This window comes from Molossus molossus, unplaced genomic scaffold, assembly GCF_014108415.1.
Source record: "Molossus molossus isolate mMolMol1 unplaced genomic scaffold, mMolMol1.p scaffold_m16_p_12, whole genome shotgun sequence".
Taxonomy (NCBI): Eukaryota; Metazoa; Chordata; class Mammalia; order Chiroptera; family Molossidae; genus Molossus; species Molossus molossus.
The window spans coordinates 79254250-79282055 of NW_023425347.1; the positions used below are offsets into that span (position 1 = coordinate 79254250).

Genomic DNA, 27806 nt, shown 5'->3' on the forward strand with positions numbered 1-27806 from the left:
AGTGGACAGTTTCAGACCATGTTGAAGCACCACAAAACCTCCTCCACAAGTGACACACTCAAGGGGTAAACTCAGTGGGCACCAGAGCCTTGCTGAAGTAAGTCCTGCTCTGTGGGGTGGGCCTCTGAACAGCTGATTCTCTATAGTGGTTGAAGACAGTCCTTGTAGCCAATGGGCCTGGGGGTAAATCCCTCCCATTGATATACCAACAGCAATTAAGGCTCAATTACAACAGAAGGGTGTACATGCTCCATGGAGGGTGGGGCATACCTGCAGTGCCCAGCTCTGGGTGGACAGGAGGCTGTGCCACTGGACCCTATGGAACACCTACTACATAAGGCCACTCTACCAAGTCTGGAAGACACACCAGCTCTACCTAATACATAGAAATAAACACAGAGAGGCTGCCAAAATGAGGAGACAAAGAAACATGTCTCAAATAAAAGAACAGAACAAAACTCCAGGAAAAAACCTAAACAAAATAGAGACAAGCAATCTACCAGATACAGAGTATAAAACTGGTTATAAGAACACTAAAGGAACTTAGTGAGAACTTCAACAGCATAACAAGGACATGAAACCTTAAAAAGGGCCAGTCAGAAATGAAGGATACACTAACTGAAATGATGAATAATTCATAAAGAATTATATCTACTCTACATAGCAGTAGAGTAGATGAAGCCAGAATTAAATGAGAGATTTGAAATATAAAGAAAAAAGAATTAAAAAAATGAGATTAGTGTAAGAAGCCTCTGGGACAACTTCAATTTTACCAACATTTGCATCATGAGGGTGCGGGAAGAAGAGAGAGAGCAAGAAATTGAAAACATTTTAAAAAATAATGACAGCAAACGTCCCTAAGCTGGTGAAGGAAGCAGACATACAAGTCCAGGAAGTGCAGCGAGTCCCAATCAGGATGAAACCAAAAAGACACACACCCTGGCCGGTTTGGTTCAGTGGTTAGTGTGTCGGCCCACAGACCAGAGAGACTGGGGTTCAGTTCCCGCTAAGGGCACATACCTCAGTTGCAGTTTGTCCCTGCCCTGGTTGGGGTCGTGTGGGTGTTGGCCAGTCAGTGTGTCTCTCACACATCGATGTTTCTCTCTCTGTCTTCTTCCCTCCCTCCCTCCCACTCTATCTGAAGATAAATACAAAAAATGTCCTCAGGTGAGGATAAAAAATTAAAAAAAGAGAGACCCACACCAAGATACATCATAATCAAAATGCAAAAGGTTAAAGACAAAGAGAGAACCTTAAAAGCAACCGGAGAAAAGAAGTTACAGTTGGCCCTCAGTTTATTGAGGTAAATCAGTTCCAGACTCTACCACGCTAAACGAATTTCTGTGAAGTAGGATTCTTTTTTATACCCACCCGAGGACATTTTTGCATTTTTATCTTCAGATAGAGCAGGAAGGAGAGAGGGAGGAAGAGAGAGAAACATCGATGTGAGAGAGAGGGGCTGCCACCCACACAATCCCAATTGGGGCCAGGGACAAACTGCAAACATGCCCTTAGCGGGAACTGAACCTGGGACTCGCCAGTCTGCAGGCCGACGCTCTAACCGTTGAGCCAAACTGGCCAGGGCCAAAGTAGGATTCATTCTTTATACAGTCATCCCTCGCCACTTCGCACTTCGACTTTTTGCGGCTTCACTCTATCATGATTTTTTCAAATACTACACTATACTCAGCAGTTAGAGCATCAGCCCTAGGACAAGAGTTGAGGGTTCAGTTCCAGTCAAGGGCACGTACCTCAGTTGCAGTTCGGTCCCCAGCCCTGGTCAGGGCCATGCAGGAGGCTGCCAGTTGGTCGATGTGTCTCTCTTGCATGGTGTTTCTCTTTCTCTCTCTCTCTCTCTCCCCCTCCCTCCCTCCCACTCTATCTGAAGATAAATGGAAGAATATCCTCTGGTGAGAATTAAAAAAAAAAGAAGTACAAATTGATTGTTACAGATAGTCATGAGGATGGAAAGTACAGCATATGGAATATAGTCGATAATATTTTAATAACTATGTATGTGTCAGATGGGTACAAGATTTGTCAGGATGATCACTTAGTTATATAATGTCTAATCATCAGGATGTACACCTGAAACTAATATAATATTGTATATAAACTGTAATTGAAAAATAAAAAATGTGCCCTGGCCTGATAGTTGGTTAGAGCGTCATTCCAATATTCCAAGGTTGCAGGTTCGATCCCCATTCAGGTCACATACAAGAATCAATCAATGAATGCATAAATAAATGGAACAACAAATTGATGTCTCTGTATCTCTCTCTCTCTCCCCTTCTTCTCTCTCTAAAATAAATAAATGAATAATTTTTTAAAATAAAAATTACTATAGAAGAAAAAGAAAACTGAAAAAACAAAGAAAAGGCAATCGAGATGCATATTTGAGATTGTGTGCTTTACTGTAAATTAAATAAGTTAGATCTTAATTTAAAAAGTGGGAAAAAACAGTTCAGAATCTTACCTTTGATGAGGTACAAGCACGTTGTTAATTCCTCCAAGCTTTGCATTTATCTTCAGGCAAAGGTTGGAAAGGGTCTGGGGTGAGGTCTTCACTACATTTTTTACCTGGACACATTGTGTGGCCATACCCAGGAGGGTATCTCCAACACGTTTCACCTCCGCTACAAAAATAAGTTAACTGATTTTTAAAAATGTTTAAATATTATCTTAATTACTAAGAGTAGTGGCGGGAAATCCACACACTGACCTTTACAGAGTGCCTATTATATACTATACACTGTGCTAGATGTTTTTCATGTGTGGTGTTTTTATTTGCTAAACTCCCAGGGCAATTTTTTTTCTGTTTGGATAAGCCATCCCCACTACCCCCCCCCCGCCCCGAGGCCTTTAAGCTGGGTTACTTTCTTTATTCTGTGATGCTGCCTGCCACCACTCACTCAGTCCCTTGATGTTCCTTTTCCCATAAGACTGACCTGGCAAAGGAATCAATATTCCTAGCTCCTGCCTCTCACTACACACACACCAGCCCTTTGAATTTTTTTCTCCTCCGATCTTCTTCACCTTTTTAAATTTTTCTCTAAATATTACAGATAAACTGAAGGTAACAGAAGAAGCAAATACAGGGAAGGTCGAACACATTTTATCAAGTTCAAACTGGACTATAGTTCCCAAATCCTTTACTTAGATAACAAACAAAAGAACTTTGTACCATTCTTCTTATAATAGATACAAACTTCTCTTTGGAAGTGGCAGGCTCCCGTCCTCTTCCCCACTCTGATATTCCTAAGTGTTTTTAAACAACATTCCAGTTCTCCCTGCTTTGGGGGCTTTGACAGAATTTCACTGTATGACCCAGCCCTAATTCCCACTACATTTCCTGGCCCCATTTCCCATTTCCCTCACACAGGTTGGGAGGGCCAATACAGCTGGTTGTGGCCAAGAAGTTGCCAATGTTAGGAACCCTCCAGACCTGTCTTTTTGCTCTGCCATGGACCAGCAACATTCTAAACAGTGACTGCTCTGCCAACCTTAGTGAAATTTCCATAGTGAAAATGATATGATGATATGGAGCAGAGGCTGCAGTATACCCTCAATGGACACACAGCAGGAGCAAAAAGCAAACTTTTGCTGCTTGGAGCCCCAGAAAGTTTGGGGTTGCTTGTGACTGCAGCATAACCTAGCTTATCCCAACTATTACACCTACTATTGAAATCATCCTTCATTCAACATTAAAAAGGTGCATACCATATACTGGCGTCTTCCCAGGCAAGATCACCACTATTAGCTGTAGGCCCACATATGTCATTTTCAGATGCTTAAACATGGGCTCCACGCTGTCTGCCCCTTGTGCATACTTGCAGAAACATGGCTGACCCTGGATGGGCATTCCTGCATCCTTAGAGATTTTACGGAGCTGGTCAGTGAAACTCCTGTTAAAACAGAACCAGTGGCACAATGCTTTCATTTCAGAGTGCATTCTTAGCATTTATTTCCTTCTATGATACTTCTTTCAGTTCTGCAAATTCTTAGCCAAAATTAGACATAAACAAACAAACAACAAAAAAAATATTTAGCTGGTTGTAAAAACAGACTGGCAGCTGTATCATTACAATGCAGAAGAATCTGTATTATTAAGCTATCGGATTATCATTTTGAATTTTAATAATTATGCCTAGTTAGGCCTCAGGGACTAGATTAACATTCCTGTCCAAAGATTTTTTTTAACATTCAAGTCATCAAGTCAGGATTTCTGAACTGAAGAAAAGTAAAGTCAAACTTTTAGGTAATGTGTATTCTGGTAAGCCTGACAGGAAAATAGTTGTGTAAGCTTTTGTATGCTTGTATTCAATTGAGAACACGGATACACGCTGTTACACAATCAGTGCATTTAGGATTACATTCAAACTTATAACATAATTGAATTAATACAATGCCAAAAGAAATAATCACTTCAAAAAAGAAAAATTCATTATGAAATTTTAAACTTTGGATTTAAGAAGTTACTTCAATCTATGCATAAAGCTTTCAGAATAATTTCTTTTGTGCATTTGCCAATATTTTGTGGGATTCCTTTCTTTCATCCCAGTTCCCTTTTCCTGCCTTGATTTTTCCACCCTTCTCACTGACTTCCTTTATATACCTGCATGTGTAACACACGAACCAGTGATCTTAGTCAATGACCCTTCAGTAAAACATGCTTGCTAGTAAATTAGAATGATTAAAAATGAAATCATTTTTATCTTAGCTGAAACCATATGATTCCAAAGGAAGCTTCACTAAGAACCCAAGAATTTGCCAACCGGCACTGCTTCAATCTTGTTAGTCACAAATTTCTGCTCTAAATGTAAGGAAGCTGAGTCAGATTCTTAATGTAATTCCCAAATTGGCAATTTACTATAATACAAGGTGTTTTTCCTATAGCCAGATGGTGTCACTATAGGAGTCAGGGATTTAGTGCCAGTGCACACAGCACATTCACATAAAAATGGTGTTTTCATATCTGGGAGGGATATTACTAAGCTGAAAATATGAAGATACTCACTTTAGTAAATCTTCCCTACATTGTTTCTGAGGCGCAAAACAAGCAACTGCCCAAACTTTAATTTCAATGCCAGCATAAAACTGCTTTCCTCGCATGTCCCAGACACCCTGGTTGGGTGTGGCTACTGTTTTATTCTTTAAAAAAAACAAAAAACAAAAAAAGAAACAAAAGAAAAGAGAAAATACATTACAATCTAAGGCCATTTGAATATTGATGAGGGGATACACAGAACTCTATTTGGTATTAGCCAAAAGACAAAGAGCAATAATAAGCAAAACTATGGGTAAATTCTCTGTGGTTTGTAGAAAAGTCCTCAATTATTCTCTCATTGACTAGTTATTGGAAGAAGCTTGCTGAGTAAAATAAAAAGCTTACCCGGCCTCCATACTGTAGCATTGGTGCTGGAAGTACCCTGCCTGTGAGCTCTGTCATTTCATTGTGGACAACAATACCAAATTCTTTAAGGTATGGATCAGGTCCACCCACCATGCTGTTACTCTTCACCTAAAGAACAGGAAAGCCTGCACATATAAAAACCAAAGAGTAACTGTGTCCCATCAGGAGTTTTCTACTGTTTTGTTTTGTTTTGTTTTTCATCTTAAAGCTAGCTTATCTTAAAGACCATGCCTTACTGACCAGTCTACTGATTTCTTCCTGTCTGTCAGGAGCAGATCTTGCTGTGGCTTTGATCATCGTGGAAGTCTGATTGTCTGTGAGCTTCTTTATACATCGCTGTCCTGCCACTATATTACAGACCTGCCAAGAGGCAAAGAGAAATTTGTTTGTGCAATGGGCTTCTATATCTTAATTAAGCCTTTGCCAAACTATATCTTCTATCATTTTCCCCCCAAATGAAAATTCTGTTATATAGTTATCAGCCCAAAATATTTTAGAAATTAATATTAAATTTTACCACTCGCTTAGACATGATTTGTTTTTTAACTTATTCAATAAATTGGCAGATTGGCAAAAGAAAATTCAGCTTACCTCAAGTGGCAAGTATGTATGCTTTTGTTCTTGTCCCACTTGGAGACAGGGAAGATGGGGATATTTCAGCTGCAGACTATACTTTTGTTTAAAATATTGAGCTACAGTACATTCCATAGCTTGACCATTTTCTAGCTGTAAAGGAAAACTATAGGAGACAATGTCTTTTTAGAAATTTCTTTTTTCTTAAACAAGTGAACAAACAAAAGTCTACTAATATTTTCTACCTTGATCAGTCACTTAAAAACAAAAGTCAGTCTTTATTTGAACATTTTCACCTAAGTAATTTTAGTATTTAATAAGAACAGTGATTATGTTAAAAATTTCCATGTCACTGTTCTTATTAAATACTAAAATTACTTAGGTGAAAATGTTCAAATAAAGACTGACTTTTGTTTTTAAGTGACTGATCAAGGTAGAAAATGTTAGTTATGTTAAAAATTTCCATGTTTTTTAAAGCTAGAATGAGAAAAAAAATTAAAGTTTAAAAAGAACTTAAAACAAGACGAAGCTACAGAATCAGAAATTATACAGATTCACTAGACAGGAATTTTGTTTGCTTAAGAGAATTTTTTTTTTTTGTAAAATGAGTGTAGCATAGTGATTTGGCCCACATTTTCAGATCCCCAAACCAGGACAAATGTATGTGGATTTGGAGGCAACAAGACCCAATGCATGAAATTGGGACTATGCTAGGATATTCAGTATCCACTGGGAACATGATTTATTTGGCTCTTCGAATGGGCAAATTATCTCAAATACTTGGTACAATATTAACTGTAATCTTACTTTCTTTTCTTTTTCTTCTTCTTTTTTTTTTTTAGAATAATTCATTGATTTTTAGAGAGAGAGGAACAGGGAGAGAGAGAAACATGGATGTGAGAACGCAACATTGAGCCTGCAACCGGGGTATGTGCCCTTGACTAGGAATTGAACAAGCAACCTTTTGGTGCATGGGACGACGCCCAACTAACTGTGCTACACCATAGGACTAATCTTGCTTTCTTAATTGGTACAGCCCCACAAAGTAACAATGCAGTGAGGATCATCCGTGTAACACTCATGTAACTCTCCTGGTCTGCATTCAGAACTTGAGGTTATAAACAAGCAGTAGGCATCTGTCAAAGAAGGAAATTGTTTGTTAAACCCCACATAGATTCAAGGATGCTTATATTTCTGGATTAAAATCAGTGCACTTATGGAAAATAAAGACATATTTGAAATTGTTTAGAGGTAAATCTTATTTGATATTGCAAAATGGAAAAGGAAAACATTACTTGCTAAGATGACTACATTTTAATTACTGTTAAAGGTTCACAGTCTAGCCCCGCTGGTGTGGCTCAGTGGCTGAGTGTCAATCCATGCACCAAGAGGTCACTGGTTTGATTCCCAGTCAGGCCACATGCTCAGGTTGTGGGCCAAATGCCCAGTGTGGGGCATGCAGGAGGCGGCCAGTCGATGTTCTTTCTTATTGATGTTTCTCTCTCTCTCTCTCTCTCTCTCTCTCTCTCTCTCTCTCATTTCCTCTCTATAAAATCAATAAAGAAAAAAATATTTTAAAAAATATTTTCATTCCCCCAAAAAGAAAATTCTGTTATATAGTTATCAGCCCAAAACATTTTAGAAATTAATACTAAATTCTACCACTCGCTTAGACATGATTTTTTAACTTATTAAATTGGCAGATTGGCAAAAGAAAATTCAGCCTGGGTTGCAGGTTTGATTCCCAGCCCCAGTCGGGGTGCATGCAGAAGGCAACCAATCGATGTGTCTCTCGCACATCTATATTTCTTTCTTTCTCCCCGCCACTCCCTCCCTTTCACACTCTCCAAGAAACAATCAATGGAAAAAAATATCCTCAGGTGAGAATTAAAAACAACAAAAAGTTTATTTCCTTGAAAAAAGTTTAAAAAATAAATCTATGGACTTCCGGTCAAGATGGCGTCGTAGGTAAACGCGGTATCGCGTCCTCCCACAACCGCATCAAAGTTACAACTACAGAACCACCATCATTCAAAACCACCTGAAATCAAGCTGAATGGAAGTCCTACAGCTACGGAATTAAAGCAGCAGCCACATCCAGACTGATAGGAGGGGCGGAGGGGCGGAGGGGCGAAGGCGCGAGGGCCGGTGGCGAGACAGGCTGGTCCCACAACTACGTGTGGCGGATAAAAATCAGGAGGATACCTCGGCTGGGAAGGTCGTTCCTGAGGACTGAGGGGTCCCTGTCCCACATCAGGTGCCCCGCTCAGGGTTCCAGTGCCAGGAAGAGAAGTCCACATAACTTCTGGCTGGAAAAACCAGCAGGAACTGAGGCTCAGGGAAGATGACGCGGCTGGAGCCCCGGGCAGCTCCTTAAAGGGCCCGCGCACGGACTTATCGGACTTATCGGACTCTGTCTCTCTAAGCTTGGAGGGGAGGCAGCTCGAGGGGCACCAGAGACATACAGGGAAGAACTGAGCTGTTTGGCACTGGAGCGAGGGTTGGAGAGGGGACTTTCTCCAGGACAAATGTGCTGTCAGAGGCCTTTGTTCCTTTGGTGAGCCCTTCCCTGGGGTGGCAGACAGCCACCATATCTGGGACTCCAGCAACCTGGCTCACACTGGTAGCCCCGCCCTGCTGACTCCCTGAGGCCCCGCCCCATCCCACCCCACCCCACCCCACTTTCAGGCCCACCCAACTTTCAGGCCCACCCAAGCTGTTGCCACTTGCTTAACCATAGGATTGGCCTGTCTTCAGGTTTTTCCTAAATTCTTTCAAACGAGCAGCATCTGGTCTCAGCTAGCCCCATACCGCTCATTAAGTAATACACAGAAACAAACACAGGGAGGCAGCCAAAATGAGGAGACAAAGAAACAGGTCCCAAATGAAAGAACAGAACAAAACCCCAAGAAAAGAACTAAGAGAAATGGAGATAAGCAACCTAACAGATGCTGAGTTCAAAATACTGCTTATAAGGATACTCAATGAACTCAGTGAGAACCTCAGTGAACTTAGTGAGGGCCTCAAGAGCATAAAAAAGGACCAGTCAGAAATTATGGATGCACAGTCAGAATTGAAGGAGGCATTAACTGAAATAAAGAATGATTTACACAGATTCAATAGTAGAGTACGTAAATCCAAGAAGCAAACCATCGATTTGGAATATAAGGAAGCAAAAAACACCCAATCAAAACAGCAAAAAGAAAAAAGAATCCAAAAAAATGAGGATAGTGTAAGGAGCCTCTGGGACAACTTCAAGCGTGCCAACATTCGCATCTTGGGGGTGCCAGAAGGAGAAGAGCGAGAACAAGAAATTGAAAACCTGTTTGAAACAATAATGGCAGAAAACTTTCCTAACTTGTTGAAGGAAACAGACATACAAGTCCAGGAAGCACAGAGTCCCAAACAAGATGAACCCCAAGAGGCCCACACCAAGACACATCATCATCAAAATGCAAAAGGTTCAAGACAAAGACAGAATCTTAAAAGCAGCAAGAGAAAGGCAGCTAGTTACCTACAAGGGAGTTCCCATAAGGCTGTCAGCTGATTTCTCAAAAGCAACTTTGCAGGCAGAAGGGAGTGGCAAGAAATATTCAGTGATGAAAAGCAAGAACCTACAACCAAGATTACTCTATCCTGCAAAGCTGTCATTTAGAATTGAGGGCCATATAAAGAGTTTCCCAGACAAGAAAAAGCTAAAGGAGTTCATCACCACCAAACCGTTATTATATGAAATGTTGAAGGGTCTTTTTGAAGAAAAAGATAAAATGTATGAACAAACAAAATGGCAATGAATACATATCTATCGACAATGGAATCTACAAACAAAATGAACAGGCAGAACAGAAACATTCTCATAGGTACAGAGAACATTTTGTTGGTTGCCAGATGGGAGAGGGATTGGGGGGATGGGTGAAAAAGGTGAAGGGATTAAGAAGCACAAATTCATTGCTAGACTGACAAACCTCAAAGGGAAAGGGGTTGGGGGGTGGGAAGAAATAAACCAAAGAACTTATATGCATAACCAATGGACACAGACAATAGTGTGGGAAAATGCGGGAGGGGGGCGGGAGTGGGGAGGAGGGGGGTCAATGGGGGAAAAATGTGGAATATCTGTAATACATTCTACATTCAACAATAAAGATTTTAAAAAATAAAAATAAAAAAAAAGAAAAGAAAAAATAAATGTATGTTTTTTTAAAAAAATTTTCATGCAAAAATTATATATGTCTACAAGCATAATTATTATTACAGGGCTATGTAAAGCAATTAAACAATGAAAAAGACACAGTTCCTCTTGAAACAAATGCTAAAATTCTCAACAGTGATTTTGGTAATTTTCTTCCCCCTAGAGAATGAGGTCAATGATATAATATGAAGAGTACATGGAATATCACTTTACAACTCTTAAGAAATTCATATAATATATACATTAGTTAATATTGAAGAAGTTATTCAAATCATACTGAATTGATATATACATTTATCCAGAGATCACCCCAAACTTTAAGTATCTAGACCAAAGGCCTCCAGGTGGTTTTGATATACTCTATAAATTGAGAATCATGGCCCTGGCAGTTAGAACATCAGTCTGTGGACCAGAGGGTCGAAAGTTTGATTCACAGTCAAGGGCACGTACCTCAGTTTTGGGTTCAATCCCTGGTCCCAGTTGGGGTTGTATGGGAGGCAACAAAGTGACGTGTCTCTCTCACATTGATGTTTGTCTCTCTCTTTCTCACCCTCCCTCCCACTCTATCTGAAAAAAATCAATGAAAAAACATCCCTGGGTGAGGATTAAAAATAAATAAATTAATTAATTAATTAATTAATTAAGGACCATGGATCTAGAACAAAGTCAGAGTAGACTATAAAAGTAAAAATATTAAAAAAAATTTAAAGGCTTCTGAAAATGTAAAGTTTATATATTTATGTTCACTTTGTTTACTTAGAAGAGACATGTTTATGTCAGACATGAGTTTAGTGACAGATTGCAAGAATAAAACATATATGGTGATTTAAAAATCACTTTGATATATATTTTCTCATTAGGTGTAGTTCACAGTGGATTAGAACTGAGTAATTAGAAAAATGAGATTGGGGAAGTGAACATGCGTGTGCTGCTGGAGGTGTGCCATACACACAGACAGCTGGAGGAAGTGACAGCTAACTATAAAAGGAGGGAGAAAACCCCACACAACTTGGTAAACTTAAACCAAACTTCAAGTACAACTTATGCAGAAACCTTTCAATGGCTCCATGATCTACAGCTTCCCATGACAGCCTCATATGATTTAGAGGCCTTAATAGACCCTTTGGGCCATGCATTGAGAATCACAACAGTATGATAAATGATGCTTGTAATGATGACTCTGTGTCATTATGTAAAAGTTGATCTATGTTTAAGAGGTGAAATAAATTAAAGGCAGGAAATATTTTTTTATAAATATAAAAAAATTTAAATCTTTGATTTTTAAACATGAAGATCTCAGTGATTTTGAAAAATCACAATATGAGATACCAATTCCTCAAATGATTATAGTAACTTCCTCTGTTACCAAAAATGTAATGCTATCATTTTAGGTGTGGTTAACATACGTTTGATGACTGGCTGGCCGTCTGGTCACATTACAAACTCGATATTTTCGCTTCATCTGTCCACAGTGAGTCACCTCAACTTTAAGACCTGATGTTGAATAAAAAGTTTAAACATCAGTATTAATTAAAGTCACAGTTATAAAAACAGATTCAAACATCTTCAAAAAGGCATGCCGTTGTACAGGACATAAGTTGCAAGGATACAGGAACAATTTCATCATGTATAGGCAAAAAGCCTCAGCTAAGCAGAAAACATCAGCACCCAGATGACTTAATATCTGTAACCACTTTTTATTACTTCAATACATAATTACTCAGCATCAATTTTGTTCTGGTGCTAATGAAGTTTATATTCTAATGAGAGAAAATAACTAATAACAAGCAAAGAAGAAAATAAATTCCAAAAGGAAAATAAATGAACTTGTGTAAGTTTATTAAAACGGAAGTTAAGTGAGTAAGGGCAACAATTAGTAAATGTCTGATATGTATTGTAGCCAGGTATTATGCTAGAAGTTTTATACATCTAATTCCATTTAATTCTCACAACAATCTTCTAAGATACACAAAATTATCTTTACTTTAGAGATGAATAATCTAAGGCTCATAGTGGTTAGTAACTTGTCTAAGGTCCCACTGACAGAACTATCTGGAATGGGTTGGAAGCCCAGGTGAGTCTGATTCCACAACCATGCTCCTTGAACCATGCTGAACTGCCTCTCTAAGACTATGCCAATGCCAATACCTACCTCTGATTTCTTTGGTAAACTTGACACGCTGGGAGTCTGTTAGAGGTTTGGTCTGTTCATTGATGTTCTGAATGTCTAAAACCTCACACATGAACTCAATGATAGGCTGAGCCCGGTAGAAAGCAGTTGCAGATACTAACAAACAGAGAGGAAGGATACTTAGCTTCAAGGAAAAGGACAGGACCAAGAAAACCAGTCAAAAGACTAAACAGTAAAGAGAGTTCAATCCTACCATCAATATTGAGCATCATATTCCACATGGCAGGTCTCACAGACTGATGAAAGCCAAACCAAACTTCCCTGCCCCCTCCAAGAGGGTGGTAGTAACCTTCAGGAGGTGAGAAAAAGGAACGGCCCACTGGAGTGTACCTGAAGAAATAAGAGTTTGCTGTTTCACATTTCACTCTCAACTTGGTAAACTGAAACCAAGTTTAAAACTATGACTTATGCAGAAAACTACCAATGGCTCTAATGCAAACTATCATAAAAAGGTCTGATATCTGTAGCAAAGAATTCAAACTAAGGTACTAACCTCATGGAGGGAAGGTGTCTTGTGATAACATCAAGTGCTTGTACTGAGTCATCTGGGACTTCATTCAAGTGCCCAGCTAAAGCTTCTAAAAGCAACTGAAGGCTCACAACTGACACCCACTGAACAGACACTTTAAAGGTTTGGTCTTTACCCTCTCCTGGAAGGGTCACTTCCATATCAACCTATGGAAAAAATACATATACATGTATATTCACAAAGGCTGTGAGAAAGATCCCAGAAATATTCAAAATAGTATATGCATAAAGACATTTACACTTCTGTAATTGCAAACCACTGCAAACAATCTATATGTCCATCAATAGGGGAATAATTTAATATCAAATATGATGCAATAGTTTAAAAATAAGGTAGATGCTACAACATGTATGAACCTCTAAATAAGCTAAGTGAAATAAGCCAGACATAAAATGACAAATATTGTATGATTCCACTTAGATGAAGTACCTAGAATAGTCAAATTCATAGAAACAGAAACAGCCCCTGATAGCAGGGGCTGAGGGGAGGAGAAAATGGGGAGCTATTGCTGAATGGGTACAGAGTTTCAGTTTGGATGATGAAAAAGTTCTAGAGATGGTCCAGCTGGTGTGGCTCAGTGGACTGAGTGTCATCCCATGGACTGAGAGGTCCCAGTTCAGTTCCCGGTTGGGGCACATGCCTGGGTTTCGGGCTCGATCCCCAGTGGGGGGCGTGCAGGAGGCAGCTGATTGATTTTTCTCTCTCACATCGATGTTTCTATCTCTCTCTCCCTTCCTCTGTCTCTAAAAATCAATAAAAACATATTTAAAAAAAAGTTCTAGAGATGGATAGTGGTCATGATTACACAACAATGTGAATATACTTAATGTCACAGAATTGTACACTTAAAAATGGTTAAAATAGGGTGGGAGCAGAGAAAAGGGGTTAATGAGGGAAAATGGGGGAAACATCTGTAACGCTTTCAACAATAAAAAATTTTTTTAAAATCAATGAAAAAATATCCTCCGGTGAGGATTAACCAAAAAAATAAATAAAAATTTTAAATGGTTAAAATTTTATGTTATATATACTTTACCACAATAAAAATATTTGAATTAAAAAAATAATAAGGTAGATTTAAATGTAAAAAATGGAAAGATCTCCTAGATATATTGTTAAATTAAAAAAATATATCAGAACAATCTGTGAACAAATAAGAATGTACATAAAGCCCTGGCCGGTTTGGTTCAGTGGAGAGCGTCAGCTTGTAAACCAATGAGTGTCGGGTTCAATTCCGGTCAAGGGCACGTACCTTGGTTGCGGTTTGTCCCCGGCCCTGGTCAGGTCATGTGGGAGGCAACCAATTGATATGTGTGTCTCTCTCTCCCCCTCTTACTCTATGTGATGGTAAATGGAAAAATATTCTTGGGTGAAGATTAAGAAAAAAAAAAAAAAAGAAGCCCTGGCCATTTGGCTAAGCAGTTGGAGCAGTGGCTGTGGACCAGAGAGTCAGTTCCTGCTAGGGGCACATACCAAAAAAAAATAAATTATTCTTTAAAAAGAAGAAGAAGATGTACATAAATAAATGTACAAATCGTCAATGTGCATAAAAACATTTGAAAGAATACATACCAAGCTATTAGTTCCTCTGAAAAGGGATTGAGGACAGGTGGAGAGGCAGGAAACTACAGCATTTCTAGGTTGTTTAAATAAGTTTATAATGAGTATATATTTATGTATTGCTCTTCTAATTTTAAAAATAAATGTTTTTAGAAGTTACTGTGGTATTATGAATATTTCCGTAAGTGGGTGTTATGTAATAGTCCATGATTTACAAAAACCCCATTGTTCAGATTCAGGTAGCACTTTAACAAGGTGAGAATTTTGGAATATGTGTAAAGCTGACACAATCAACCTAAATTCTAATGCTCATCTCATCTTCAATTATCGATTAATTAAAGGACAAAAGAATATGGACAGAAAAAATCTATCATCACTACGTGAAACAAGAATGGAATTGTTATTAGAAAGGGAAACATTTCTGTCCTATGCAATTGCTACTAAATTAGACCTAAGTCTAGTAAGTATTTCTTGCTGTTAACACTTACCCTATCCCGTCCGATGGGCAGTGGATGTGCTGTGTACATGTTTCTTTTGCCATCATAGCCAGGCTGCCGATCACCAAATATCTGCATCTTGAAGTGCCGCACCATTGTATCTACTACCTCCCTTAACAGTAATAGAGATAGTGGAGGTTAGCTTTGAAAAATGGTGAATAGTAAGAAAAATATCATCATACCTTAATCATCTAAATTCAGTTCAAAACTCCTTAGAAAAAGTATGAGTTCAAGTGACCACTGATTGAAGTAATTAAAAAAAAAAAAAGTTTTAACTAAAGACAAGTAGCAACAAGTAAACAAAAGTAACTACAAAACATAATAAAAGAGAGAAATCAAAGAAAAGAGAGAGAACATTTATGGCATACTCTTATATTCCTGCTTTCCAAATTCCTCTCCTATGATAAACATAGCCTTAGAAGAAAGAATAACCTGTCTTAGGTGTCTAAGTGTGGCATGTCCTAATTGAACGATGGTAAGTTTGTTATCAAAAATACATCCTTATTCAAGTATAATGATTTTGGAAAAGAAAGTGGGCAGAAATTTAGAATTCTGAGGATCAGTAAATCTAAGATGCATCATACTGAAAGGAATAACTCAACCCCTTTAACTAATGCTGGCTATTTTGAATTCTGCGTACTGTCCTGTTTTAAGCCGTGTAGAAAAGGGAAGGTTGTGAAATATCCTCATTCCATAAAGGTTACCAATGTAGTTTCTTTCCTTTTAGAATGAAAGCCTTTCTCTCAATCAAGCAGGCATTGCTTTACTTAAGTGTTCTTGCATACATGCTAGACCATACTGTGCGCAGGCCCTGAAATAAATGCAGTTGCAGGGAAACTACAGTATGCAGTTCAAGATGGAGTCTGTGAGATTCTGGGATGCTGGAGTCAATGAAAAGTCAGGTGTTGCATCTTACCAATGTCAATGATAGCAAGAGCATTCTTTAAACAGCAAGAATCTTAATATTAAGACCTGCTTGAATATCAAAGTGTGGAAACAAAGAAAAGGAAAGTGGTATTCTCAGCACCCTGTAAGAATATCTGCTACAGGGCTCTATCTTCACACTTGGTAAATTCCTGTCATATAGACCACAATGCTTAAATTGTCTCATCCAGATCCATCTTGGATAATGCTGGAATTAAACGGAGCTTCTCTCTCAGCTTACTTTTTTCAGTACTCCAAGATGATCTGTCTGTCTTTACACTTACATTTTTCTTTCTTTCTTTTTTTTTTTAATCCTCACCCGAGGACATTTTTCCATCTTTTGTACAGATAGAGTGGGAGGGAGAGAGAGGAAGAGAGAGAGAGAGAGAAACATCGACGTGAAAGGGACACATCGAGTGGCTGCCACCCGCACGACCAACCAGGGCCGGGGACACACTGCAACTGAAGTACGTGCCCATAGCGGGAACCGAACCCGGGTCTCTCCGGACCACAGGCCGATGCTCTAACCGCTGAGCCAAACTGGCCAGGGCTACACTTACATTTTTCTCATGTCCATTATCAAAACTTAATATAAAATTTGAATTTCCAGATAGCTCTATTTCCCATACTTTTATAAATGTCTGCTACCCTTGGACAATGAAAGAGTGAGCTTTCTTCTTACTTCAATAAGTATTTACTGATTGAATAATGATGTATCCAGCACTCTGCTAGAATCTGTGGAGGATAACCAAGTGTGAGACAGCAAAGGAACTTATCATAGATAAAAAACAAAGCCTACATGTTGAAAGAATGAGAGAACAGTATGATATATAATAAATACATTTTATGCATTAATATAGAACTCTACTTTTTCTAATCCTTACCTGTTGACTCTACGAGGCCGTTTTTCTGGTTTTATATCCACATCATAGTGATACACATCTATTTTAGGAATCTGAACCTGAAAATGATTGGCTAACAGTCGAATTGGCTTTCCAACAGTTCCAAGGCCAGGACGACGAGGTGGCTGGAACAGGCTGGTTGGTGGCCCTGAAGAGATTGAAAGACATTTGATGTGCTATTTGGTCATGAAGGATAATATTCCCTTCGTGATGATGATGATGATGATGATGATGATAGCTACAATTATTGCGATATTATTATTCACTAAACATACTATGATATAGAGAGTTTAGAGTGTCTTTTGACCTAAGGTTCTATAGATTTCTAATATTTTGCCATGTTGCTATTATTTTGAATATAAAGAATATAAAAATTAGATAGTATGATGCACTTCTCTCAGATGTCAACTACTGTAGAAAACCTTTTGACTATCAGTAGATCTATAGCTAGGCTCACACAATTATATGTAAATTTTTTTATCCTCACCTATGGAAATTTCTCCATTGATTTTTAGATAGAGTGGGAGGGAGAGAGAAAGAGAGTGAGAGAGAGAGAAACACTGATGTGACAGAGACACATCAATTGGTTACCTCCTACACTACCCAAAGAGGGGCTGGGGATTGAACCTGAAACCCAGGTATGTGCCCTTGACTGGGAATCAAACCCAAGACTCCTTGGTCCATGGGCCAATGCTCTAACCCCTGATCCAAACCTGCCAGGGAAAATTTTATGTATATATATATATATATATATATATATATATATATTTACATTTATATATAGATATTTTTTAAATAAAAATTTCTAGACTCTGGGTGCCATCATCATGTTCAGGCTGGAGATGATCCATTAATCTTCCACAAATTAACCTGCATTATTATAGTTTGTGTGGATAGAAGAAGATTAAACAGTAGCTATATTTATCAATTCACTTATTAATTTAGATAGTGAAACAATACCAATAATGCTAAACTACTCTGTTCATAACTTGATATTTTTAGAATCTGGACAATCTCATATTTCCTGATTGTAAAGTCTATTTGTTTTAACAAACATTTATTCATTTATTACATGTCTAACCTGCACTGTGAACTCAGGAAAAAGACAGCCTCTGCCTTCAAGAACTCACAGCTCTGGCTGGTTTGGCTCAGCAGTTAGAATGTCAGCCTGCAGACTGAAGGTTTGAGGGTTTGATTCCCAGCCCCGGTTGGGATTGTGCAGGAGGCAACCAATTGATGTGTCTCTTTCACATCCATGTTTCTCTCTCTCCCTCACCTCCTCCCTCCCTTCCACTCTACCTAAAAATCAATGGAAAAATATCCTCAGATGAGAATTAACAACAACAACAACAACAACAACAACAAACTTACAGTCTAGAGCAGTAGTTCTCTACCCAGGGGAGATTTTGTCCCCCAGGAAATATTTGGCAAATGTCTGGAGATATTTTTAGTTGTCACACTTGAGGGTGGTGCTATTGACATGTAGTGGATCTGGGGAAACACAGTCTGGGAAATACTTGTCTACAAAAAACCTTGCCCCTGCCCTGGCCAGTTTGGCTCAGCCGTTAGAGCGTCGGCCTGAGGTCCAGAGAGACCCGGGTTTGGTTCCCGCTAAGGGCATGTACCTCAGTTGCAGTTTGTCCCCAGATACTCGATGTGTCCCTTTCACGTCGATGTTTCTCTCTCTCCCTCCCTCCCACTCTATCTGAACAAAATATTGAAAAATATCCTCGGGTGAGGATTAAAAAAACAAAACAAACAAAAAACCTTACTCCTTTGGGGACACTGGTCTAAAAAACATACATCTTTTCTGCTATGAATAGGTGTTCAGTAAAGTGGGCTATGATTACAATGGAAAGTTACAAGAGATTCTTTTATTATAATGGAATTTTGCCGAGAACAAAGACAATTCACCGAGGAAAGAAAACTTTGGTGCAAGAAGCTGTCTAAAAATAAAATAAAATAAAAGGAAGCTGTCTAGTCCAATATCACTTAGGAACATCAAAGCAAACACTTTAATGAAATTTATGTTGACAGATCACCATATACTAATTCTTCAAGCATTGAAATCTTTTCACACATTAAACTCATTGTTCATTCATCCCCTAAATTTTGTTCATCCTTCATAATTCAGGTCAGGTGTGACCTCCTTGGAAAGTCCTTTCAGAATCTCCCAGATTTGAGGATGCATCCTCTGTGTTCCCAAGACCCTCTGTATAATGGAGCACTTAGTACAAGTATATAGAAACAACCTCTTAAATTACTCTGTCTCCTCCACTAGACTGTAAACTTAGAAAAAATTGACCTCCAGTCAATTGTTATCTTCCCAAGACCTAATTCAGTGACCAGTACATTGTAGAAATTCAATAAATGTTGAACTGACCACTACCAATAATCCTTGTAGCAGTTCCAAATAGAAACTAGGCAGAAACCCAGTCATTCCTAAAAATGCAAGAATTGACCATTATTTTTTCATTAAAGCAAAAGCACATAATTTATACTAAAAACATTATTATTGCTTGGAGTTGATTTCCATGTCTGATATATAGGAGATCTAATCTGGGTGTGATAAGATATTTACAAACAAAGTAAGAGGTAAATAATAAATAATATCAGAGGTGATAGTCACGTTGAATCAAATCAGACTGATACAGCCCTGCATATCCCAACATACACTTAAGCAATAATTTTCTCATAAAGTTGGATGAAATCCAGCTTGATGATAGAAATTTAAAAACAGAAATTCAGGTTAAATTACCTACCCAAGGACATATGACTGTGATTTTATTTTATTTATTTATTTATTTATTTTTTTTTTATCCTCACCCGTGGACATTTTTCCATTTTTTTTGTTCAGATAGAGCGGGAGGGAGAGAGAGGAAGAGAGAGAGAGAGAAACATCGATGTGAAGAGACACATCAAGTGGCTGCCACCCGCACGACCAACCAGGGCCGGGGACAAACTGCAACCGAGGTACGTGCCCTTAGTGTGGGAACTGAACCCGGGTCTCTCTGTACCGCAGGCCAACGCTCCAACCGCTGAGCCAAACCGGCCAGGGCATGACTGTGATTTTAAATTGTGACTAGAATCCAGGTCTCCTAACTTCCAGGCCAGCACTTTTTCTTCCCCAGTATACTTCACAATCCTATGGTATCTCTACCTCTCTCAACTACTCGATACCAAAGGAACAGAAGCAGAGGAAGTGAAAGAAAATGGATTAAGAAGTGGAGAAAAGCCCTGGCCGGTTTGGCTCAGCGGTTGGAGCCTCCACCTGCGGTACAGAGAGACCCGGGTTCGGTTCCCGCTAAGGGCATGTACCTCGGTTGCAGTTTGTCCCCGGCCCTGGTTGGTCGTGCGGGTGGCAGCCACTCGATGTGTCCCTTTACATCGATGTTTCTCTCTCTCTCTCTCTCCCTCCTGCTTTATCTGAACAAAAAATGGATAAATGTCCTCAGGTGAGGATGAAAAACAAAAAAGAAGTGGAGAAAAGCCCTGGCAGGTTTGGCTCAGTGGTTGGAGCATCAGCTTGCGGATCAGAGAGTCCCAGGTTTGGTTCCCGCTAGGGGCACGCACCGAAAACAAAACAAAAAAGTGGAGAAAAGTAAATAGTATGTTTCTTTTCTTTGGCAAGAAAAAAAAGTCAGAAGGTGAGTGATCATTTCTTTTAATAAGTTTAAAAGATTTATTTAGAAAACTATATTCTAAAATTTTCCATTCCAAAAGCTGGTTTCTTTGAGCTTAGCAAGCTATGTATGAAGAAAAAGCACACTGGCTAAAGCTCTGGCACCAAACTGCCTGGGTTTCAATCCTGGTTTACCACTCCCTAACCACATGACCTTGGGTCAGTTCTTAGCCTCTCTGTTCTTCAGTTTTCTTATCTATAAAATGGGGAATATGCAGCAATTATAGCATCTATCTCTTAAGGCTATTGTGAGGATCCCATGAGATAATGTATATAAGAGGTTTAACCCAGTGCCTTGTAATAGTAGTAAGTGCTCAATAAATGTTAGTAGATTGTACCTGCAAAATATTACAGTGCTCAAAGATCCATGGGCTTCATATTGGGGCATTTCAAAATTTTGGTGACAAAGTCAGAAAATTACATCTCCCAGAAAGGAAACAAATATGACTCCATAAAGTGAATGAAGTTACCCTTAAATAAAAAGAAGGACATTAGACTAGGAATCAGAAGACCCAGACTCAACCTTTTTTTAAAAATCCTCACCCGAGGATATTTTTGCATTTACCTTCAGATAGAGCAGGAAGGAGAGAGGGAGGAAGAGAGAGAGAGAAACATCGATGTGAGAGACCCATCAATCGGTTGCCACCCACACAACAGAGGTACGTGCCCTTAGCTGGAACTGAACCCAGAACCCCCCAGTCCATGGGCCAATGCTCCAACCACTGAGCCAGGGCCAGATTCATCCTCATTTCACCACTCAGCCTTGAGACCTGATGAAATCTATTAAGCTCTCTGCACCTTTTCTCATCTGTAAAATGGAAATAATGTCTGCCTTGCCTATCTCACAGAAGTTCAAATGAACTAATAATAGCTGTAAAAGCACTTTCCAAACTGTGAAACACTGTAAAAATAAAAGTTATCACTACAATAACCAAAATAAATGGTATTCTAATTAAATATATTTCTAAGTTATTATTGTCAGAAACCAAAATGGGGGAGGGAGAGCAGAGCAAGACTAAGAATGACTCAATGACTGTTCAAGTGAGGAGGGCATGAAGCTCTAGTCTAGATCAACATGCTTTAACAAAGAAGCAGGAAAGCTTCTCTAGGTTCTAAAACAACCTGGACAAAATATCCCACAAGACTGTCAACTCCCTTTGCTCTTATTCTATGCTTGGCATGCAGCTTATTGTTATTAATTTGGTTTCCAAGGTACTGTGACACCGAAAAAGGAGTTTGCTAGAGAACAGACAAGAAAATATTCCAGTCAACAGAAAAGATCTATGTAACATTTTGGCTTATTCATTAGCATCTTATAAATGTAGTTAGTGAGAATTAATTTTCCACAATTCTGGGTGAACTGAGAAGTCCTCAAATCTGCAAAAGCTAAAATCAATCAATCAAACAAAAAAAAAATCCCTGGGACATTTCCAACACCACCAGGTTGATCTTTTCTAGGAAAGTCAATTTATACACACAGTTACATAGTTTCTTTCAATACCAGCCCATGAATGCAACAGTTGCTTCAATTATGAGTTACTAACAGGGGAGGGAGGGAAGAAACATTTGTAAATAGCTATAATGCATTGGCCTCTACAATAAGACTTCCTACATACATGATCTAATTTCTTTCTCACAACAATCTCGCAGCACATAATTATTATTACTGCATTTTATAGATGAGGAAATGAAAGTTCAAAGGAATTAAGTAACTTGCCCAAGGTTATACAACTATTAAATTACTAGACTGGATTTGAACAGAAGACTGTTACGTTCCTAAAGACTTGATCATGCCTTTGGTCGGGGACTATAGCTGAAGTAACCCAGCATAACACACTGAGGTTTATCAAATAATATTAATGTGACACAAGCTATTTATTTTTAAAAGGCATATAAAATTTATTATGACGGCCTTTAAAAAAATAGTTTAAGCAGCAAATTAAGGTAGGATTAAGTCATTCAATGACATGAACAAGATCCAAGTAAAAAAGCCTGCAAAGTTTCCAAACTCAAATGGTAAATTTTCTATGCACTAAACAAAAGGAAATGCTCTACAACTAAGTCCACTATGTAGCCAAGGTTTGATATTAAAGCTAATTCTATCACAGCCCCTAAACCCTGCCCTACTTAGCCAAAGCATTAGAAACCTGTAGGGGTTGGAGGTGCAAGCACCAGACTCCAATCTGCAGGGAACTTGTTAAAACCTGGAGTGTTTCCTCTTATCAGGGCAGAGTGGGGTACAAAACTAGAGGCCATTTATAATGATAGGGAATTACAGTTTCCAAAGCACTTTCTCCTTCATTTGATCCTTGTAACCACCCATAACCCAGTTAGAAGAAAACTTAGGGCATTAAAAACCTGTGCTGGAGTCAGCTGACTGCTAACTCGCCTGTCACTAAGATGTTAGGACAGACAACTCGGACTGTCACACATACTGACAGATAGACGCGTAGGACCATATTCCCCCAGAGACCTCAGGGCCTTCAAGAAAGGGTGAGCACTTTGCTCCTTGGCCTTCGGGGCAAAGGGCATTCCTTAACTGAGGGCTCTGGACCTCTGCCAGTGCAAGGAAAAATAGGACTGCAGCCCAAAACCAAGAATACCCCTGGTAGTAGGTGGGGGACCTTCCTGGTCCAGTCCAGGCCAGGCCTCCGCAGCGCACCAGGCACAAATCATTACTTCGGTGGCCCAAATTTGGCCTGGTCTCAACCTGAGGTTGGGTCAGGTCTCCTCTCTACCTGGGGACGCGGGTTACTTCCTGGGCCTCCCTCCCTTAGACCTCGAGATCTGGCTCATCTCTCAAAGCTGGGGCGCGGTCCCCGCCCCCGGAGGCCCGGGTCAGCTCCCTCCGCCTTGCGCAATGGGGCGCAGGTCCCATTCCCCAGGGCCTGACGGTCAGAACCCCGGTAGGGTACGCGCGAGCCGATGGGGGAGACCGAGAGAGACGGTCCCGCCCGCCCACCCACCTGTCCTGAGCCCCATTCCGGCCCCGGCCCGAGCGCGCTCACCTGGTCCCAGCGCCTCCATGGCGGCGGCGGGGGCCGCCTCGCCCCGGTCCCCGGCGCCTCCCGCTCCGGGCCCCGCCGCCGCCGCCGCCGCCGCCGCGTAACGTTTGATCTCCGGAATATTGGCGCTGAGGGGGGGGCGCCGCGGAGACGCGGGCGCTGGGCAGGGGGCGGCGGCGACGGCGCCTGGCCTGGGGACAGGGACCCGGTTCCCGCGGCTCTTCCGGGCTCAGCGACAACAAAAACAATCCCCGCCGCCGCCGCCGCCGCCGCCGCCGCCGCCAGCTGGAGCGGGAGCGGGAGCCAGCGCGCGCGCCCGGCGGGTGGGGACGGGGCGCGGGGTGCGCGCAGCCCGGGGTCCCGGCTCGCAGAGGGGGCGTGCACGGCCCTGGGGCCGGGTCCACCGAGCCCTTCGAGGGGCAGGGGGCGGGGGTGGGGCTGGGCGGGCGCGCGCGCAGGAGAGGGCAGTGCCCCGAGGACGTGTCGTGTGCGCGCGCGCCCGCCCGTACTGCCCTGTCAGCCCAGGGCGGCCATCCCCGGCATACGGCTTTGAGGGGCTAGTGCGAGCCTCCCAGAGCCTCCTACCACACAGTGTCCTTCGAAAGATCAGGATTCCAGACCCCGCTGATCCATAGACACAGCCTCCACCTATGTCAGTGGAAAGTGTCCTGAGATTCACATCAGGCACCTCACCTTCTTCCTCCCACCTCAAACACTTCTCTCTACCCTGTCAGTTCCCCCTTTCTCCACTGTCCTGGTACAGAGAACACCAGAGTCACACAGATGCAGCACTTGACCGCCTTTGCTTCATTCAACACCGCGTACCCAGTTGCCCTTCCCTCCCAGAGCAGCCAGAAAGCACCACGGAATGGACCATGATGAATGATGCATTCATTCTCACTGGTTTCATGACAGGCACCTCTGATCAGCAAGTCGCCAGTCGCCTCAAAAGAGTAAAGTCCTGCTTTCTTTGATGACTTCACCTTAGCAGCCAAGAACTGAGGGAGCAGTATCCTTGGAGTCATGGTCAACCCAGTAGGTCCAGCGTCTTTGGGGCTTTTAGTTGGGACTCTGAGTTGGAGAAAAGGGACTACAGGCCAGGAAGCAGTTTCTAGTCAGCAGAATGGGACTGCACTCTGTTCACCAGTTAAAATGGTACAATGTGTATGTGTTATATTAGTTTGCCTAGAGCTGCCATTATAAAGTACACAGACTGGGGGGCTTAAACAACAGAAATTTATTTTCTCACAGTTCTGGAGGCTAGACTCTCAAGATCAAGGATTGGATTCCTGGCTGGTTTGGTTCAGCAGTAGAGCACCAGCCCGCAGACCAATGAATCCTGGGTTCGATTCTAGCCAAGGACACGTACTTCGGTTGCGGTTCATCACCGGCCCTGGTCAGGGTCATGCAGTAGGCAACGAGTCCTGGTGTTCCTCTCACATCGATGTTTCTCTCTCTCCCTGAAGATAAATAGAAAAATATCCTCGGGTGAGGATTTTAAAAAATAGATTAAGGATTGGTTTCTTCTGAGATCTCTTCTCCCTGTAAATGTCTGTGTTCAAATTTCCTCTTCTTATAAGGACACAGGTCATAATGGATTAGGATCCACCTTATGGACTTTATTTTAACGTAATTACCCCTTTAAAGACCGTATCTCCAAATATAGTCACATTCTGAGGCATATGGATTTTGAGGGGGACATAATTCAGTCCACAACATGTGTAGTGAGATATTCATTTGAGCACCCATAATGTGCAGCCATAGAGCCAAGTAATATTTGTAAGTAATGATAAAAAAAAAAACATTAGGGACACACTACAATGAGGTACTGTATTATGGGCTTCACATGTCATTGAATTTTTATAGCCACTTTTAAGGTAGATATTATTATTTTATTTTTTAAAATTAACTTCACCTTTTTTTTTTTTAATCCTCAGCTGAGGACATTTTTGCATTTATTTTCAGATAGAGCAGGAGGGAGGGAGGGAGGGAGAGAGAGAGAGAGAGAGAGAGAGAGAGAGACATCGACTGGTTGCCACCCACACAACCCCAACCAGGGCCAGGGACAAACCACAACCCAGGTATGTGCCCTGAGCGGGAGCCAAACCCAGGACTCTCTGGTCCATGGGCCAATGCTCTAACCACTGAGCCAAACCGGCCAGGGTAAGGTAGATATTATTAAGGAAGGTGAGGAAACTGAAGTTCAGAAAAGTTAAGGAAGTAAGGTTCTGCATTATATGATATAGCAGTGAAGCATGGAAAAATTGGGGTTCTGTATCCTGCATTTTAGTCCTGCTGATTCCATCCCCACCTGGTTATGGTATTGGGACTTTTAATCAAGTGACTAGATTCTAGTCTACTGATACCACATTCCAAGTTCTTTTTATAGCATCATGCCATATCTCTTAAATCAGATATTAACTGGAAACAATAATAGGGGACAGAAAGTTTGAAGGGGAGGAAGTATGCACTAAATGAGAAGACTTGTTTAGAGCTAAGAGGTAAGAAAAACCAACTAGAGGTCAAGTTCTAAGTTAAATCTAATAGCTCTCTCCCTTCTTCCACACTCCAGGCTAAATTCTTTCCCCAGTTGAAAAGTGCTGGCCGCTTCCAGGCTGGTTTGAGGTTGACTTTCCCACTTCCATTTTCTAACAAAGTTTCTCCATATTCTATCTGGTACCCTGAGCAGAGATCGTAGTTTGTTTCCTGTACTGAAAATAGCCTTGGACTGTGTATGAAATGTATTTACTCAATAATTTCAGTGGGACTGCAATGCCTCAGTCCCTCGGTATCTCGCCCTGTCATTCTTGAGCACTTTGATCATCTACATTCTCATTTCAAAACTTACTCCCACTCAGGCACCCACTGCCCTCTTCCTGAAGACCCTTCTGACTGAGCCCTCCCAAATGAAAGTTCTATAGTCAGTAAACTCCCCTAACCCTCTGCCTGTTCAGCAAGCCCTCCCTCCACTTCCTGCTGTGGCTGAGAAGCAGTGGCCCAGAATGCCACTTCCCCCTCAGCTCTCTCTGATGGTGGCTGTTCATTGTCTCATACTCCACACATCTACAGGACAGGGTGGGGGGTGGGTAGATAATTGGCAACATATTTGCCCCCATTGCACCAAACCTTGAGTTCTTAGTCTCCTATAAAAACCACTTGTCATCTTGCTGAACCATCACAGGACCTCCCTTGGTGGAGTAATTAACTCAGCTCCTGGTCTGATGTCTCAGTCCAGGCCTGGCTCCTACTACATTATAAATCCTTGAAGGCAGGGCTTATGCCTTGTTCAGGCATTCAGACTTATGTCTCTGTTGCCTACCATATTACCTGGCACCAAATGACTACTCAGAGAAACTAATGGAATGAATAAGTGAATGAATGAGCAAGTTGTATAAACAGTGGAAACAAGAAATGGTCTAGAGGAGGTGAAATGATCTAACTTAGGTGAACTTCCATCTTCTCCAAAGCACAGATTTTCATATTAAATGGTCCTGAATTCAAAAAATATGTTTTAAATAGATTTTTTGGGGGAGTTAGAAAGGGAGAGAAAGATAGAAACATTGATGTGAGAGAGAAACATACAAGCTGCCTCCTGCATGCCCCCTACTGGGGATTGAGCCCAAAACCCAGGCTTGTGCCCTGACCCAGAGTAGAACCACGACCTCTCAGCCCCTGCAAGGACACTCAATCCACTGAACCACACTGGCTGGGCAGATGGTCCTGAGTTCAAATCTCAGTTCCACACTATACTATCTCTAAGTAATTGGGTTAAGTCCCTTCACCTGCTGCTCAAGGATGTCTAAAGGAGGAAGTTAAATCATATATGTGCATTTCCTTTGTCTCTGGCACAAAGTAAGTGCCCAATAGTTATTAATTCTCTTCCCTTCCTTCTTTTCCTGCACCCAAAAGCTGCTCGCTCAGCTCTTGCTGTCCCTTTAGACCAGTACAAGAGAGGGGAGCAGCCATGGCCAGTTTGGCTCAGCAGTTGGAGCGTTGACCCATGGACCAATGAGTGTCGAGTTTGACTCTGGTCAAGATACCTCAATTGCCATTCATCCCTGGCCCTGGTCAGGTCATGTGGGAGGCAACAAGTCGATGTGTCACTCTTACATTGATGTTTCTCTCTCTCTCTCTCTCTCTCTCTCTCTCCCCCCTTCCTCCCACCCTCCCTCCCATTCTATCTGATGATAAATAGAAAAATATCCTCGGGAGAGGATTTAAAAAAACAAGAGAGCTAGTAGGGAGCAGAGTTGTCAAGGATGAAGCATGTTTATACCTCCTGTGCTAGAGTCACCTGGGGACAGGGACTTGTCTTGCTCATCTCAGGTGAGAGCCAGAACA

General features: G+C 41.0%; 1 protein-coding gene across 3 annotated transcripts in view; it reads right to left on the reverse strand.

The window, feature by feature from the left end:
• The window catches only part of LOC118626114 (protein argonaute-4), a 41227-nt gene extending 17710 nt beyond the window's left edge, over positions 1-23517 (reverse strand). For all 3 annotated transcript variants that reach the window (XM_036255450.1, XM_036255451.1, XM_036255449.1), the window contains exons 1-13: positions 23469-23517; positions 16761-16926; positions 14944-15064; positions 12860-13041; positions 12560-12696; positions 12328-12462; positions 11582-11669; positions 6005-6152; positions 5654-5773; positions 5393-5521; positions 5018-5151; positions 3721-3905; positions 2477-2636 (exon numbers count right to left, since the gene is read on the reverse strand). In XM_036255450.1, coding sequence (XP_036111343.1) covers positions 2477-2636; positions 3721-3905; positions 5018-5151; positions 5393-5521; positions 5654-5773; positions 6005-6152; positions 11582-11669; positions 12328-12462; positions 12560-12696; positions 12860-13041; positions 14944-15064; positions 16761-16926; positions 23469-23487 — 1724 coding nt within the window. In that variant the 5' untranslated portion in view covers positions 23488-23517. The remainder of the gene's footprint in view (positions 1-2476; positions 2637-3720; positions 3906-5017; positions 5152-5392; positions 5522-5653; positions 5774-6004; positions 6153-11581; positions 11670-12327; positions 12463-12559; positions 12697-12859; positions 13042-14943; positions 15065-16760; positions 16927-23468) is intronic.
• Positions 23518-27806: the final 4289 nt, after the last annotated feature.